This window comes from Salminus brasiliensis, chromosome 5 (genome assembly GCF_030463535.1).
Source record: "Salminus brasiliensis chromosome 5, fSalBra1.hap2, whole genome shotgun sequence".
Classification (NCBI taxonomy): Eukaryota; Metazoa; Chordata; class Actinopteri; order Characiformes; family Bryconidae; genus Salminus; species Salminus brasiliensis.
The window spans coordinates 44,715,699-44,732,512 of NC_132882.1; the positions used below are offsets into that span (position 1 = coordinate 44,715,699).

Here is a 16,814-nt window from a genome sequence, read left to right on the forward strand (position 1 = left end):
TCTGACGTCTCAATAGCCCTCTCTCTCTCTCTCTGTTATTCTCTCTGCCGTCTCACAGCCACACCCACACTGTCTGTCTGCTCTTCAGGAAGTTCTCTCCATTCACACAGCCTGTAACACACGTTCACTTTAAAGGGGAAAGTCCACCCGTTTTTCAAAATTCTCCACACACCTCTCTGTTTCTAATGAACACGTTCAGATCGGTTCTGTTTCGAAATTTCGCTTCATTATAAAGAAACTGACCCACTTTCACTTCTTTACAGTGGCAGCGAATGGAACCAGGCGTCGGTCACCATGACTACAAGACAGATACAGCCCATATTCTATGTCCTATTCAAACCCAGCAGGGAGTCTTCTGAGTTTTATATGGAATGATGATGATGAGGGGGGAAAATGGTGGAGAATCCCAACTAATGCAGTTTTCTTTAGGGACTACTTTTTGCTGCACTACAGCTACCCTGCAGCATGTATCCCTCCACCATTTTAATGATCTGGTTCTAAAAGCAGGTTCTAGAGCCGAACTCTTCTCAGAACTCTGGTAGAACAGTGTCTCAGGCATCAGGCAGCGTCTTCATCACCATTAGGTGAAGAACTTTCCGCGAGGTGCTTTTATTATTAGAGCTTCAGACGTCTGCTTCCCTTCACCTCCACTGTAGAACCACAGCTCTGACTGGGCGAGATTCTCTAGTGCTCCAGAATTGGTAGGAAAGTTTTCTGGATCCTGCAGACCTCAACTCGACCACCGTCGTTCCTGGTAACTGCCATTTCTTAATTCCATCAGGAACCGAGGAAACGTCTCCATGGAAAACGCTCCGCTATATTTGTATAGTCTCCTCCAGCTCTGCGAGCTTCAGTGATGAGTGCTTGATTGTTGGGATGAGTCAGGCTTGAGGAGTCAGAGTTTTTATAAAGCTTGGAAATTTGCATCACCTGATCTTTCCTAATGAGGACGGTGAACAAGCCACAGCCCTAACAAGCTAATTAAGGTCTGAGAGCGTAGTCAAAGACACCAGAGAGCTGCAATCTGTTGGGGTGTCCAAACGTTTGCATAACATTTGTCGTATAGAATTTAGATACAATGCTATATATATATATATATGAGCAGTGAAAGCCAGCTGAAAGGACGCCTGTGTGTGTGTGTGTGCGCTTCAATCATATATATATATATATATATATATATATATATATATATATATATATATATATATATATATATATAGTACATCAGTCCATCAGTTATCGCATCAGCAACGTTTATTACTGAATTATTAACAATGCATATACAATACACACTGTACAACATTCTCTGAATGTGTTTCTTGAAAATGTTTCTTCATTCTCTGATTAAAAAACCTCCTATTTAAGGAAAGAACACTGCACTGAAGATTTACACACATCAATGCTGCCTGAATCCAGAGCTGTGTAATATGGACAAAAACACCATGCGGTGTTGCATGATTTCAAATCACTGGGTTTCATCATACAAGAACTGGGATTGGTTGGGGTGCTCATGATCATTGAGGAGCTGATTTGCATATTGCGAGATCAGTATCGATACAGTTGATAACAAAAAAAAAAAAGAGCTAATGAGCAGCCTTAGCCAGTATTACAGTGGGCTGCAGTGTATTGGGCACATGTGTGTGAGTGTTTGTGCTCCTACAGAGAGCTGAAGAAGGCCAGGAGGCCTGTGTCTGGAGAGGGATGGGCCAGGAGCTTCTGGATCTGCGTGCAAAAACAAAGGGGCATTAATGATCATCAGCCTACTTTTAATATTGTCCTATCTATAATACTAATATATGTATGTAGAATATTGGTCCCTCTAAAGTAGACTGCAAATTAGGACCACCCCATTATGTGTGTGTGTGTGTGTGTGTATATATATATATATATATATATATATATATATATATATATATATATATATATGAAAGATAGTTCTATAAATATAATAATAAATATAAAATATATAAATAGCTCTAATTAGCCACACATGTAAGTAAATGTACCTCCTTGAAGTTGGGGTGCTTGGCGTCCTGCACCAGCTGCAGTAGGACCCCCTCAGTGGTGGTGAGAAAAGCTCCGCTCTGCCTCAGCCGGGACAGCGCGAACAACCGGTCCGTCTGACTGGCCGAGAGGAAAGCATGCGGTCGGCTCACCAGTGTGTTTGTTTTGTGAGGGTACTGAGGTCTGCGCTCGGATTACGCAACAGACCGCCATCGTTTTAGACTTTAGAGCTTACCTCCTAGAAGAAACGGCGTCCGCGACAACGTGCACCTCCATCCCTCTCTCAAGCAGATCATAGGCAGTACACTGCGAACACACAGCGGGAGAGCAGCACCGTCAGCCGCCTGGGGTCACACACACATCCATGAGCACACAAGCTACAGTGCAGCTCACCGCGATGCAGGCTTGGGCCTCGATGCCACAGAGTATGGCCTGCTTTGGGTTTCCCAGGCTGCTGAGCTCGCTCTCCACAGTGTCGGTTAGCATGGAGAAGCTCGTTTTGACGTGGGCCTTCAAACCCTCGGCCCCCAATTCTGGCACGGTGGGGCCCAGGCCTTTGGGGTACTGCTCGGTCAGAATCGGGGGAATGCTCAGGATCCGGCAAGCCTGCAACACAGCTGGTTTACAGTGATTGCTTTATGGCAGTACCCACCCACCTGCCTCCACCTCCCCTCCACCCCCTCCTCCACTACCAACACCATGTAGCAATTTCTTTACCCTAAAATAGCCACAGTACCATGTTACCATTACCATTCACACTTGAGAATGGACCTTATTTACCCTTACAGTTGGGTCCAAACACACACACCATTAACCCCTTAGCTTTTTTAGCTCAGAAAAAATATGCTAGGCTAAAAGTGCTAACAAAGGCTGGGCTTGGACTGTCACCAATCTTATCTTGCCCAAAAAACAGTCACCATGCTTCCGAAATCTATCAAAACTACGTAAACGAGCGTCCCGAGAGACGCTAGTGTGGGTGTAGACGAGATCGGCGACTGTCTAAATCCAGTGTTTGTTAGCAACATTAGCCTAGCATCTCCCATTCTAAAGCAAGTCTTGGCTGATCGGCTGTATGTGGGGCCCGTGATCAATCAAGGCCGATTCTTAGGAAGCTCTAGAAGCTTCTCAGGACTGAAGTAGACTGAAGTGGCTCACTTTTCCTCCTAAATGACTCACTATTATACGGAAGCAGGCATGTCTTAGCGTGAATCTTACCTGCAGTAGTCTCGCAGCATTGCTCACCACGTTGGTGAACTGGAAGATGGTTGGGCGAAACTTCTCCTGCATGTCACACAACAGCAGCACTGAACCCCTGGATGACAGCCGCCCTATTCCTGCCACTGAAAGAGAGGTCATTTGGTTCAGTTGTGCAGATCTGCCATTGGGAAACTCTTTATTGGAGTAAGAAATATTAGAATACACCCCTAAAGGCTCCCTTATGGGATGCTTTTACATTAGATGCCTGATATACAGTTTTATCAGTTTAAAATATAGCTACAGAATTGATCAAGGGTCATGGCGGAGGGATACGTGTAGGGAGTTGTGCGTCAAATAGTGCACTTTTTATTATTTAGATTTGCCAATATTGCAGTTACGTTAAAATTAAAACATGCAAGTGTTTGAAAATAAAATATATGGCTTTTATACATCTTCACACAGTCGTTTTAATTAATATTTGGGGTTAAATCAAGCTTGGCGATGGCTTTGTAGTCGAACTCTCCGTTCCACCTTAAATGGTGCAGCAGTTCCATTCTGGCGCCTCAGGCGCCAGAATGGAACTGCTGCACCATTTAAGGTGGAACGGAGAGTTCGACTACAAAGCCAACTTAAGCTTCACGAAATCCACTAAAGGTTACAGGGCTTTTATTAGTGACCTAATAACCTACTCGTAATTGCAGCTAACCCGCTAAAGCTTCACCTCAAGGTCATTTAAAGCTAAACGAAGCCTAAATACAGCACTTACTATCGTAAAAGTCCTCTGCAGCTCAGCAACACTATGCAGGGTGTGGAGATTCGTCTGTAACACCAGGAAAAGGATAAAAGAAATTAAAAAGGCAGTGGCTTTAAACAGTCTTAGCTAATATAACAGTCTCCTTCTCCAAAATGTGCAGTAAACTCAACCATGACATGAAGAATCTCCCTTAGAACCAACACAAACGCTTCCAAGATTGACGCCTACCGGCAAGTAGCCAATCACGGGCTGGCAAATATGATTGACATGCTCATGCAGCCAATCACGTGGATACATCTGAAAACACGTTCGGGGGTTCAGACTCGTGTGGTGAGGAATGTGAAAATAAATAAATAAATTATATATAGAATATATATAATAAAAATTATTAAGAAAACAAATAATTACATACACAATTATTGATTATAATAATAATATATACTATATTTTATTTAAATGCCAGGTTAACTCAACACTTGCACAAGTGGAATCGAGTCGGAATCGATGGAGTCGACTCCAAATATTCAGACTCGATTTCATTTCTAAAGAAGTTTAGATATTTTATGTACAATGAAATGTCAAATATCTACCAGCAAATCTAAAAATTGACTATTTCATAATCAATTCTGTTCCATATTCTATTACTAAAGAAATTGACGTAGCTTATCAAATGCATGGAATCGGAGAATCGATCCTTTCGATTCAATTCTAGTATGTTCGACTCTTTTACATTCTATTTCATTTTCCATTCAAAAATATTCTATTCTTTTCTATTCTATTAGAGTGATGCAGTCAGTGTGATGCTCGTGTAGTCTAAACTAGTCTAGCTGTCAACTCTAGTTCAAGAGGAATTTGAATCTTTGATTCGACTGTCGTTTATGAAATGATTGGAATTGGAGAGTCGATTCTTTTCTATTCAATTCTAGAGTCGGCTCTTTTACATGCTATTCCATTTTTTCTATTCTATTCTAATCTATATTATTTTATTATGGTGATGCAGCTCATGTAGTCTAAACTAACTAAGCTGTCAACTCTAGTTCAAGAGGAATCGAGTCTGAATCATTTGATTCGACTTTCGCTTATGAAATGATTGGAATTGGAGAGTCGATTCTTTTCTATTCAATTCTAGATTTGAGTCTTTTATATTCTATTCAATTTTCTATTCTACTTTATTCTATTCTTTTCTATTATGTTAGAGTGATGCAACTCACATGGTCTAAGGTAACTTAGCTGTCAACTCTAGTTCAAGAGGAATCGAGTCTGAATCGTTGGAGTCGACTGTCGTGAAATGATAGGAATTGGAGAGTCGAATCATTTCTATTCAATTCTAGATTCGACTCTTTTATATTCTATTCCATTTTCTATTAAATTAGGGTTATGCAGCTCACGTATTCTAAGCTAACTTAAGACAGCTGTCAACTCTAGTTCAACAGGGATCGAGTCTAAATCGTTGGAGTGAAAAAACTTTTCTAGTATGTTCTATTCTATATTCGACTCGTTTCTATTACATTATATTATATTATAATTTATCATACTATATTATATGACAGTAAACCACAGCGACGCACCTCACTCTGTCTAAATGAACTTCTAAAGAATCCGAATCTGCAGAGTCGACTCTCGCTTCCCAAAAGCCTGCAAGCGGGGAATCGTAAGTGAGTCGACTCCCAGCTGACTCTTAGCGTCTGACAAAAGCGACTGGCATTAGCCAATTCTTTCGTTTTACTGACACTGCTTTCGTGCACGAATCGCTTTTCAAAGCACAAAGCATACATTATCAGTATTATTTCTAATATATTGATTATTATTCCCGCATCATTCCAATACCAGAACTCGTCCCTCCCCCTCTTTTAATGTGAAATTGCCCCGGAAGGGTCCGGACGTGGCTGCTGACCTTAGCTAGCCAGCGCAGTGTTTTTTTGGGGGGGCTTTAGCTGAGATTTTGGGTTTATTTTTGGAGGAAACCGTTTGCATGCAAAACCCCGCTGTGGCACTTAAATTAGTGCAGGGCTGACTGAGCTCGAATGGACCTTTAACGGGCCGGACGGTTCGGGAACGTTTGCAGGACCGCCGTTATTTGAAACTGTGGCACACGCTGGCTATCCGATGCTAATGCTAACCTTTGTATCGGTGTGGACTTCGTTAGCGTGTAGCCGCTGGTTCTGACCTGCTGGATATATCGAGGGTAAACAGGTTCGGGGGTTTAAGGGCCGGTTCGGATGGTTTTGGTCCAGATTAAGCTTCATTAGAGCCGTTTTCTGTTGTATTTGGGGCGTGTGTGTGTAGTCGCTGCTCGTTAGCTGGCTAGCCACCGCTAGTGCTAGCTCGTTTTCTTCTCGCTCCGGCGGCGGGTTGGAGTCCGAAACTGCAAAATGTCAGATTTTGACGAGTTTGAGAGACAGCTGACGGAGAATAAACAAGGTAGGTTCTTGTTTAAGGTGTATATGACTTCCAAATAACAGCCTAAAGTTGGCCTGTGGTTCGGCAACGTCTTGTTGGAATTTTTCCGTTCCACCTTAAATGGTGCAGCAGTCCCATTCTGGCGCCTGAGGCGCCAGAATGGGACTGCTGCACCATTTAAGGTGGAACGGAAAAATTCCAACAAGAAGCCAAATAAAGCTAAAGCTGCAGCCCATGTGTCACTGGTTTTAAGCTGCACAGCAGCTGGAGCTGTCTGCTGCACTCCCATCACCAACAACCCCCTAAATCCACCCTACCTTCCAAGTTACAGCACCATCTCCAGTATGCTTGCATATGCATATTCACATGCATACACCCATGCATAATATTTCACATGCATGTCCTGAGTCAACATTTCTAATATATACGAAAATTGTGCTTCCAGCTGACAGAGATAAGGAGAACAAGCACCACCGGCGCAGCAGCTCGAGGAGTCGGAGCCGGGACCGGAAGCGGAGGAGCAGAGACAGGGAGAGGAGAGGCAGCCGGGATCGCCATGCCGACAGCAAGGACCGCAGACACAGACGGAGGTACGCCGGGTTGAAGTCCAAGTCCAATACTGACCGAATCCTGACTCACCACTTGCCTAAGTTTCACGCCTCTGAGTAGACCTTTGGCTCGACTTCTGGCTTTGACGGAGATTTTTGGAGCCATGTACGCCAAAAGTCAACACCTCCCGAGCTTGAGAATCTCCTTTTGACTGTCTGTCGATGTAAAATAGGCTCGTTTTGCTAAATCAGAAGGCAGATATTTGATATCGCGATGTTTGAAACATTTGCGAAAGAAATTTGAGCGTGGACACAAGAGGGCGCTGCAGCAACAGCGTGAAAGGGAAATGAAAAGCCTGAAAGCGAAGTTTTTAGCATTGGCGCTTTTTTACGTCGAGCTCGAACGCGTCCTGTGTGATGCTGGCGAGGATGAAACCGAAACTTCACGTAAAGAACTGCGTTAACTGTTCAGATAGCGTTAAAAATATAGCGTGAACAGCTTAAACAAAATACATGCGTAGCAAAAAAATTGGATTTGGGACACTTCATCTGCTGTTATCCCTGATAGTTTCATTTTCGTTTTAAAACAGATGCTGTTTATTGATCCTGATGGATACTTGCAGGGTTACAGCAGTGATGCGAATAATTTCACGTAAACAGACACTTATTAAGAAAAATGATAAGGGTGGAAGTGAGCATGCTGCGTTATTAAGATGGATGAACTGTAAAAATGGAGCTGTTTGTCGGAGCAATATATAATGTATACGTATTGTATGAATGTAATATAACACATACATAAATACATACAAGTTCTTCGTCTAGCCTGCCTAATAATAGAAGAAACTGAGGGGAGTTCCTATTGGACAGCTTTGTGAAATACCCCTTTGGAGAGAAACCTAGCTGAGAATCGGCAAACTTCAGTGAATATCAGTAATAATCAGCAGCTTAGTTTGTAAACATTTAATTCCTAAGGTTGGTGTGGTGTAGTGGATAACACCACCCTAGGATTTGATTGCCCGACTGGTCAAGCACACCACTCTACACTAATGAGAGTCATTGGGTAAGACTCTTGACTCCCACATTCTCAAACCCGTATGGAAGCGATGCATGTAGATGAATGACGTCAGTGTAAATCCAATGGCTTCGTTCATCAAGCCCCGATAAAGTAGGGCGAAAAATCTAATCCGTGAGAAATCCATCTAAAATCTGACCTTGATCTGAGCCCGCTGACACACATCTGAGAAGCAAGTCTGGCCATGAGATCATCATGGTGTGTGGTGTTTTGGAGCAGGTAAGGCAGGGTGCGGCCAAAGCTGCGTTTCCATGTTCTGCGTTTAGCCGACTCGTTCGTCCAGAGCTCTTTACATGCGAATCTCGTTACACAGGTCCACTGCTAGAACTCTAAGATCTTTGAGGGACTTTAGGAGGTTCTTCAGTTTGAAACTGGAGGAACATCTTAAGGTTTGACAGGTTCCTCTTCAGCTTCAAACTGAAGGTCCTCCAAAAGTTCCTCCCTCAAGGATCTTAGACTTCTAACAGTGTAGGAGTTTGGAACCTTGCCTGAGGACTCTCATTGGTGTAGAGGGATGGGAATCGAACCTCAGTCTCCCTGGAGGAGGACGGTGGTGTTTTCCACTACGCAGTGTGTGAATCATGCATGTTGTCTGTCTTCACAGTCGCTCTCCACACCGCGAGAAGAAGAAGATTAAAGTGAAGAAGTACTGGGACGTTCCTCCGCCTGGTTTCGAACACATCACGCCCATGCAGTACAAAGCCATGCAAGGTGAGAACGGCGTCGACAAAGACGTGAGGACGTGATGGGTGGATATCAGCAGCTTTTTGGTTGGCAGTTCATGCTGTGACTGGATTCTAGTTAGGGGTGTAAGGGAATATCGATATATCAAAGTAGTATTGTGATATTCTGTTTTGCAGTACTGTATCGATAATAATCAATCGACCGCATTGATTATTAAAGAGTAGGTTAGATGTAAGGCTTGGTGGCAGGCGGTGGTTTATTTCGTGTTGTGTTTAAACCCCGACCATTAGATGGCAGTTTTATACTCTCATCAGATCCCACCAATCTGATCGGATTAAAAAATCAACTTTCCTATTTCTCAGATTTTAGGAATATTGTGCTTTTTGTTTTTCTTACTATGATTGTTTTCCTCAATTTTTATTTTTCAAAATCACAGTATCTGCAGCCCTCTCCATCACTTCCATTTGTGGTGTTGAGTGTTAAATAGATGTACTTGCACACCGACTCACAAGACGGTTTAGAAACAGGCGTTTCTGTCTTCTGTCCTCAGCCGCTGGTCAGATTCCTGCCACTGCCCTTCTCCCCACGATGACCCCCGAGGGTCTGGCCGTGACCCCGACTCCGGTGCCTGTCGTGGGAAGCCAAATGACCCGCCAGGCTCGACGACTCTACGTGGGGAACATCCCTTTTGGCATCACAGAGGTGAGCTATGCTGATGTATTTGGGTCCATTGATCTTTTTCTTTCTCTCTCTCTCTCTCTCTCCCTTTTATTTATATTTATATATATATATATATATATATATACTTAAATTTTTTTTAAATTTATTTTGTTATTACTTATTCACTGGTATTTAGTACAATATTCTGTAAGATGTGATCATTGCTTTGGCCAAAAGGACCTAAACGGATTGATGTATCGGTCAACCACTAACCCTAGTCAGATTTTTTTTATTTATTTATTTATAATTATTTTTTTTTTAAATGATTTTACTTATTTTAAACGCAGCTGATACCGTCTTTTATGTTTTTGCAGGAGTCTATGATGGACTTCTTCAACGCGCAGATGCGGCTTGGTGGCCTGACTCAAGCTCCAGGCAACCCAGTGCTTGCTGTGCAGATCAACCAGGACAAAAACTTTGCCTTCCTGGAGGTATGTCGGCACAAGCCATCTCACTAAACTCGAATTTGGGTTTGAGATTTGGGTAAAAAAGGATACTTTGTGTGAAAGACCTCTTTGTTAGCAGCCAAAATGACCAGCTGGCTTTTAGCTTTTATCTGAAATTAATGGACAGCACACTGTAATCACTGTGAGAGCTGAGCACCTGCCATCAAATTGCATTGCAAGTGGCAATCATCGGGGTCCAGGCACTGCAGAGTATTGCTGGGCCGTGATGATGTCTAATTAATGGGTGGTTCTGATGACTTGAATTTACAGTCTGGAACAGTACAGTAAACTAAATAATATTTCACAGCAGTTTCTCCTGTATTTTGTCTCAGAATGAACTACGTGCTTTGTGAACATCAAAGATTCAGCCTATCAAAGTAAGAACTGACCGTTCTCATTGAAGTGGCGTGGTCAGGATAAGGATCTGATCTTGTAATGCTTATGAAAAGTGGCTGAGATGCAGCTTTTAATTGAATGTTAAACTCTGTTAAAAGTTATTTTTTGAAGTGTTGAGGTCGGAGACTGAAGGTTGTTGGGAGGCTGAGTTGTAGTTCTGGTGTTCTTTCAGTTCCGTTCGGTGGATGAGACGACGCAGGCCATGGCGTTTGATGGCATCATCTTCCAGGGACAGAGTCTGAAGATCCGCCGACCGCACGACTACCAGCCTCTGCCGGGCATGAGCGAAAACCCCAGCGTCTACGTGCCAGGTGAGCTTTAGGATAGCAATGCCAGTTAGCTCTGGTGGTAGAAGTAGGAGGGAGTGTGCTACATCACATAACATCACAGCTGTGATTTGGTCAGTGGAGACCATCACAGCTGTGAAGTTCTGGACCATAACGCACCACCTCGAGTGTTTTTTATAGCAACAGAAAGAAGAGAGCCATATTCTAAATAAACCACATTGGCTGCATTCACATTAGAAGCCCTTTATGCTCAATTCGGATTTTGCGTTCAGATCTGATCTCCCTGACTGGATGGTTTACATTTATGTGATCCATGTCTTGTGGTAAAGATGATAGTCCTGGATTAGATATATACCAAGTCTGAGTCACATGTATGAAAATGTTTCAGATCAGATTAGTGTTTGTACAGCACTGGACAAAAAAAAAAATAATCAGATGTGGTTTCTAATAAGCCAAATAAAATCTAATTTGTGTTCACACAGTGCTAAAAAATCAGATATGGTTCACAAAAAAAATCCAAATAAAATCTGATTTGTGTTCACACAGTGCTAAAAAATCAGATATGGTTCACAAAATAAAAAATCCAAATAAAATCTGATTTGTGTCCACATAATGCTAAAAAAAAAATAGATCTGGTTCGCAAAAAATGCAAATACGTGTTCACACAGTACTAGTAAATCAGATCTGGTTCACAATAAGCCAAATAAAATCTGATTTGTGTCCACACAGTGCTAAAAAAAATCAGATCTGGTTCACAATTAGGCAAAAAGTATAAGCTGGTAATGTGAACACAGCCATGGTTTCAAATTGAATTTTTTTGTTTTTTTAAATATTGGAAATATTTAATTTGCCCAAAAAAGTAGTTCCAGCAGTTTAGAGTAAAGCACTCATTGTTGTTCCTTAGCAACCAGAGGTCAGCAGAGTGATGCAGGTATGGTGAAAAACGTGCTGTTATCAGATATAGCATCACAGGTAGAACACTTTTTACACCATCAGTTAGTGTGGCCGGAACTAACTGCTGTATAAATGTGAAGGTCTCTCTGTCCCACCAGGCGTCGTCTCTACCGTTGTGCCCGACTCGGCTCATAAGCTTTTCATTGGTGGTCTGCCTAATTACCTCAACGACGATCAGGTTGGCTGTGTTAGTTTTAGTTGTGACTGTCTGTCTGTTTTTGGCCGACCCTGGTGACTGTTATCATCCTGAACGATTGTTTTGCCGTCATCGTGTCCCAGGTGAAGGAGCTGTTGACATCGTTTGGCCCTCTAAAAGCCTTCAACCTGGTTAAGGACAGCGCCACTGGCCTCTCGAAAGGCTACGCCTTCTGTGAATACGTCGACGTCAACATCAGCGACCAGGTGATGAGAAGAGTGCCGTTGGTTAAATGCTAATAATTATAACTATAAACTGAGACTGGTCTTTAAACAATATTGCCCATTTTCGAGGAGGTAAGGTGGCCGAATGTACGCTCATTTTAACGCCCTTATTTCGGTTTTCCACAGGCTATCGCCGGACTCAATGGCATGCAGCTGGGTGACAAGAAACTCCTCGTCCAGAGAGCAAGTGTTGGGTCTAAGAACACTTCGCTGGTGGGTGTAAGTGTCCCTGCGTCTGCAATTATGGGTGGGCTATGGGGGGGAAATCATGTCACAATTTGTCACAATAATTTAATAATAAAAATACTTTTTAACCTTATTTGTAAGTTTTAGTTAAAATATTAAAAATATTTTAAAATATTAAAAATGTACAAACTTCACATGTACATGAGTATTTTTGATCCTGTTCCTATTTTAATAGGTTAATATTAGCAAAAATGAAATTCTCTAAAAACACTTGTTTACAAACCTCAAAAATATTTATTTTTATTGATTTATTTGAGGTTTATAAATAAATTAACATTAAAAATGTATGTTTTTTTAATAGCTGTCTGTGCAAACATACTATATAGGCAGGAACTGGATCAAGAATAATCCGAATAAATTAATAAAATAAGAATATGGCAAATTGGACATCCAGTCAAAAATAATAAATATCAGTCATACACTCAGACAAGTTTTCAACAACTTGTCTTAAAAACTCAACAGTTTTTATTAGTTTATTAATAATTTTATTACATTAAATGTAATTATTTTCTACATTTCTTAGATGCAGGATCAGTAGTATTGTTAGAATTTGTGATGGTATCATTTAACTACTGCCGTCTATCCCCCTCCCCCTCCGCAGACCGGTATGAACCAGACGCCGGTGACGCTGCAGGTTCCAGGCCTGATGAACAGCTCCATGAACCAGATGGGAGGAATCCCCACTGAGGTCCTGTGCCTGATGAACATGGTGTCCCCTGAGGAGCTGTTGGACGACGAGGAGTATGAGGAGATCGTGGAGGATGTCAGAGATGAGTGCAGTAAATACGGCCAGGTGAAGAGCATCGAGATTCCGCGACCGGTCGACGGCCTGGAGGTGCCCGGCACGGGGAAGGTGCGGCACGCATTCACATTCGCACCCACTATCTTTGCTGTGGTGCAAGAACATGAAAATCTCCAGAAATGCAGTTTTATGAAGAAGGGAACGGGGGGGTCAAGATAAGTTAATGTTTTTAGATTCTACTGTTCAATTTTTAAAAAATGTGAAAAATTAATGGCACCAGATCTTCTCGATCAGCCTAGATATGTTTGGTATCTGATGCTTCTTTAGTTTCCTATGGGAGAAGCTAGGCTAACGTTTCTGACAAATACTGGACTTATCTGTGTAAATAGAGACCTAAAATCTTTGTAAATTGACCAGTACGCTACGTAAACAATGAAAACTGACTGGTTTAGTAAATCAGCATGGATGGACCTTATTAAAAGAAAAACCTCTAAGCTGGAACTACATTGTTATTTGCATAGTCCTAAGTCCCACGTTGGAGTGCATAGTGTGGTGTTGTACTTCCAAATTGGACCACAGTGCACAGAGTGGTAGCGTACGCTCCACCATACCAAACCAGTGAAGATCTGGAGGAGTTCTGAGGGACTGGTTAAGAGAGAATGTCATTTTTAGGCATGTGTTTGCAAAAAGACGAGATCGGTGACAGCCCAACTCCATTGTTTGTTAGCAACGTTAGCCTAGCATCTCTGATTGTGAACTAAAGAAGCACATGTCAGATACCCGACATGTCTCGGCTGATCGGCTGAACCTAGGGCCAGAGATCAATCATGGTTCTTTGATTTTTATCATCTAATTTGTCCTTCAACCCTCGCCGCTGTGTTCACGTCCAGATTTTAGGCTTAGCGAAAGCTTGTCTGCCGCTGTTGATTCTCTGTTTGTCTGCCTTTGTCTCCCTCTTCTGCAGATCTTTGTGGAGTTCATGTCGGTGTTTGACTCTCAGAAGGCCATGCAAGGACTCACAGGAAGGAAGTTTGCCAACAGAGTGGTGGTGACCAAATACTGCGACCCAGACGCCTACCACCGCCGAGACTTCTGGTAGAGAGGGAGCGAGAGAGGAACTTGGCGGAGGGGAGAGAGAGAGGGGGGGGAGATGAAGAGGAAGAGGAGTGAGTGGTGTTTCCAGTCCACTGTCCCTGTCGTGGTTTGTAGGTCATAGGGTTCATGAGGGGGAGTGAACGGTTTTTAGGATAACAGTTAACACTGGTGTAGGTGTACACTCACTGTACACCCATCCGTCATCGGTTGGTATGATTTATAATTGGGTTTTATACCTTTTTGTTTGTTTGTTTGTTTTTCTCGCCGCCATCCATGCTAACAACTTTTAAATGTAACTCTCGTAGGGCTTCAGGTGCGGTACAGTGACCTTCCGACACATTTCAGTGAAGAAACCAAAAAAAAAAAGAATGGATTAGGCCTGCCTTTAAAAATAAACCTGAATGTTAGCACACAGCGACTCGACGTGTTTTCATTGGCTCATTTTTGAGAAGGTAGGGAGACGTATTGACAGTTTTACCCTAAGTACACTGTAAGGACAAAAGTATTGGGACACCAACTCATTCCACCTACAGGAGCTTTCATATGACGTCCCGTTCTAAACCCATAGGCGTTAAGGGGGAGCTGGTCCCCCTTTAACAGCAGGTCTGGAGCTCTACAGAACTCAGCACTCACACAACACCTTTACGTGGTCTGACAGGCACTCGGTGGCTGAGCTGCTCTCTGTGAGCTGTTCCTCCTAAACTCTTCCACTGTTCAATAATAATAATACCACTCACAGCTGATGGAGGAAGATCTAGGAGAGAGGAAATTATAAAATTTCACCAGCTGACGTGTTGTTGTTGGTGCAGCGGTGTCTCCTATTACATACAGAACCACGCTGGAGTTCAGTGAGCTCTTTACAACCTCCCACTCTTTCACTGATGAGTGGAAGAAAGGCAGACTGCAGGGCTAGAGGCTTGATTTTACACACCTGTGGCAATGGGACTGAATCACACACCTGATTTCCAGAGTTCAGTGATTAAAAGATATAGTGTATAACTGATCCACCAATACGCTCATTTCTACTACAAGGCTAATGACGCTAACCAGTAACAGGAAGCTTATTCACACTTAGCTACATGGCTAAACGGTGTAGCCCATGTTTAAGGACAACAGTGTGTAATATAGTGTCAGGAACCACATAAGCAAGTCTGTTAGAGATCACCGAGCCATGCTAACCTGGTCACTATAAGCTTTCTTCACTGGTTAGCTACATTAGCCTGGTCGCTCCGGTGTAAAACTGAAGAAGCAAGCTTCATCTAATCAACATACGATTGAATTAGTGTTAAAACTGCAAATTTGGTTTTTCACCACACTGCCACTTCCTTACGCTGTAAAGCTGCTGCTCACTCCTCTTCGATTGGCACGCAGATTAGGATTAGCAACAGGACTGAGCGAGCGAGGAGTCGAAGAGGCTTCCTGCTAAAGGCTTTCGGAAATTAGACCATTAAAGGAGAAGTTTGGTGAAAAATCAAATGAGCATAATTGACTCCTGACCCCAGATTCTGTCAGTCAACCAAGCCATGTTTTCTATCTGACGTGTGCTTCTTTGGTGTTCAACAGGAGATGCTAGGCTAACCTCGCTAAATATCACTAGGCTTGGACTGTCACCAATCTCCCCTCCTTGTAAACACAAGCCTAAGATCTTTTTTTGTTTGTTTATTTGCTTTGAAAATCGATCGTTGAACCTGCAACCTTGTGATGACTGAGCTGCTTAGGCAGTTACACATGCAGCTAGCTTTCTTTTTGTTATTATTTATTATTATTTATTTGACATTATACAGAAACACGTACAGTGGCATGGATGGACCTTAATTAAACAACTGGAAAAATTTAAGCTGGAACTAAATGACCCTTATAATAACATCCTGCTCCACCTTCAAGCAACCATATAGCGCTAACTGCTAATTCTGTTGCAGCTGTTAATAAGACGCTTGTTAGCTAGCATCGCCCATGCGATCACTGAGTGATGGGGTGGGGTAGGGGTGGGAGGGAGCACCATCCTGCCCACCCATAGATGGTCCAAGAAAGAGGACATGTATGTTCTCTGGGATTGCTGTGGCGCCACTGGGTATTAAACCTGCGACCTCCTGGTGTCCGAGCCGACACTTAGACAGTTGCGCCACTTGTGGTTGTTGCTGTTTTCAAAAACAAATAGACCCTATTTAAATATTCAGGCTGGAACTGCAGTAACACCCTCTGCATAACGTCCCACTCTTGTTTAATATTGAGATTGTGTTTACAGAGGTAAGATTGGTGACCGTCTAAGCCCAGTGTTTGTTAGCGGCGTTAACCTAGCTTCTCCTGTTCTGAGCGAAAGAAGCACACGTCCGATACCAAACCTGTCTTGACTGACTGGCTGAATCTGGGGTCAGAGATCAATCGTGTTGATTTGACGGTTCACCAAACTGTTCCTATACCAGTGACTCTCCCAGTGTATATAAGACCAGTCTCAGTACAGAAACCGGCTTCTGCGTGTGTTTGATAGGATTGTGTCCGTGTTCTTTTCGCTTTCTCGTTCTTTGTTTTTCTTTCCAGAATGACGTGTCTGCTCGGTTAATTCTTCCCCTTCCTCTGTTTCACTTTTTTTTATTATTATTATTATTATTTTATTTTTATTTTATTTTTTGTCCTAATTCTCTCAAACCCAGCGAGGGGGGGCGGGGACATGTCTGGGTTTTTTTTTTGTTTTTTAAAGTATGAATTCTGTATCTAACTGTCCACTGCTGTTTTTTAAAACTGTAATAAGCTGAGCGAGTTGATTTACTACGATGATGCCGTTGTACGAGGACCAGTAGAATTATTTGGCATAATAAAGTCAAAGCGTTCAAACGTGTTTTCTGCACAAA

The 16,814-nt window shown here is 42.6% G+C and overlaps 3 protein-coding genes across 8 annotated transcripts in view; 1 reads left to right on the plus strand and 2 right to left on the minus strand.

Moving 5' to 3' along the window:
* Positions 1–2,447, minus strand: part of mfap5 (microfibril associated protein 5) — a 69,483-nt gene extending 67,036 nt beyond the window's left edge. Inside the window, exon 1 of the mRNA XM_072680597.1 lies at positions 2,444–2,447. The gene's annotated coding sequence lies outside the window, so the exon portion shown is untranslated. The remainder of the gene's footprint in view (positions 1–2,443) is intronic.
* On the minus strand, positions 1,237–4,119 carry isoc2 (isochorismatase domain containing 2). Its single transcript, XM_072680595.1, has 6 exons — positions 3,968–4,119; positions 3,220–3,344; positions 2,398–2,610; positions 2,240–2,310; positions 2,007–2,124; positions 1,237–1,722 (listed from the first exon to the last, which is right to left on the minus strand). Coding segments are annotated over exons 1-6 (594 nt in total). The 5' UTR covers positions 3,969–4,119; the 3' UTR covers positions 1,237–1,656.
* Positions 4,120–5,848: 1,729 nt separating this feature from the next.
* Positions 5,849–16,801, plus strand: u2af2a (U2 small nuclear RNA auxiliary factor 2a). 6 transcript variants are annotated; one of them, XM_072680600.1, is made up of 12 exons: positions 5,849–6,376; positions 6,801–6,945; positions 8,580–8,686; positions 9,210–9,361; positions 9,694–9,810; positions 10,394–10,532; positions 11,413–11,439; positions 11,561–11,640; positions 11,742–11,864; positions 12,009–12,101; positions 12,730–12,981; positions 13,835–16,801. In XM_072680600.1, the coding sequence occupies exons 1-12, from the start codon at positions 6,328–6,330 to the stop codon at positions 13,967–13,969; spliced, it is 1,419 nt and encodes a 472-aa protein (XP_072536701.1). In that variant the 5' UTR covers positions 5,849–6,327; the 3' UTR covers positions 13,970–16,801. The 6 variants fall into 6 exon arrangements, with proteins under 6 accessions (XP_072536701.1, XP_072536702.1, XP_072536703.1 ...); XM_072680601.1 differs by having other exon boundaries at positions 12,009–12,095; XM_072680602.1 differs by lacking the exon at positions 11,413–11,439 and having other exon boundaries at positions 11,543–11,640.
* The last annotated feature ends 13 nt before the right edge of the window (positions 16,802–16,814 follow it).

Bases quoted from the DNA above. Each gene is read 5' to 3' on its own strand.
- isoc2 (XM_072680595.1), bottom strand. The intron at 2,611-3,219 runs GTAAGATTCACG...GCTGTGTTGCAG, and splicing joins ATGCTGCGAGACTACTGCAG to GCTTGCCGGATCCTGAGCAT. The intron at 2,311-2,397 runs GTGAGCTGCACT...GTGTGTTCGCAG, and splicing joins AGGCCCAAGCCTGCATCGCG to TGTACTGCCTATGATCTGCT.
- u2af2a (XM_072680600.1), top strand. From the start codon at position 6,328: ATGTCAGATTTTGACGAGTTTGAGAGACAGCTGACGGAGAATAAACAA. The intron at 6,377-6,800 runs GTAGGTTCTTGT...TTGTGCTTCCAG, and splicing joins GCTGACGGAGAATAAACAAG to CTGACAGAGATAAGGAGAAC. The intron at 8,687-9,209 runs GTGAGAACGGCG...TTCTGTCCTCAG, and splicing joins GCAGTACAAAGCCATGCAAG to CCGCTGGTCAGATTCCTGCC.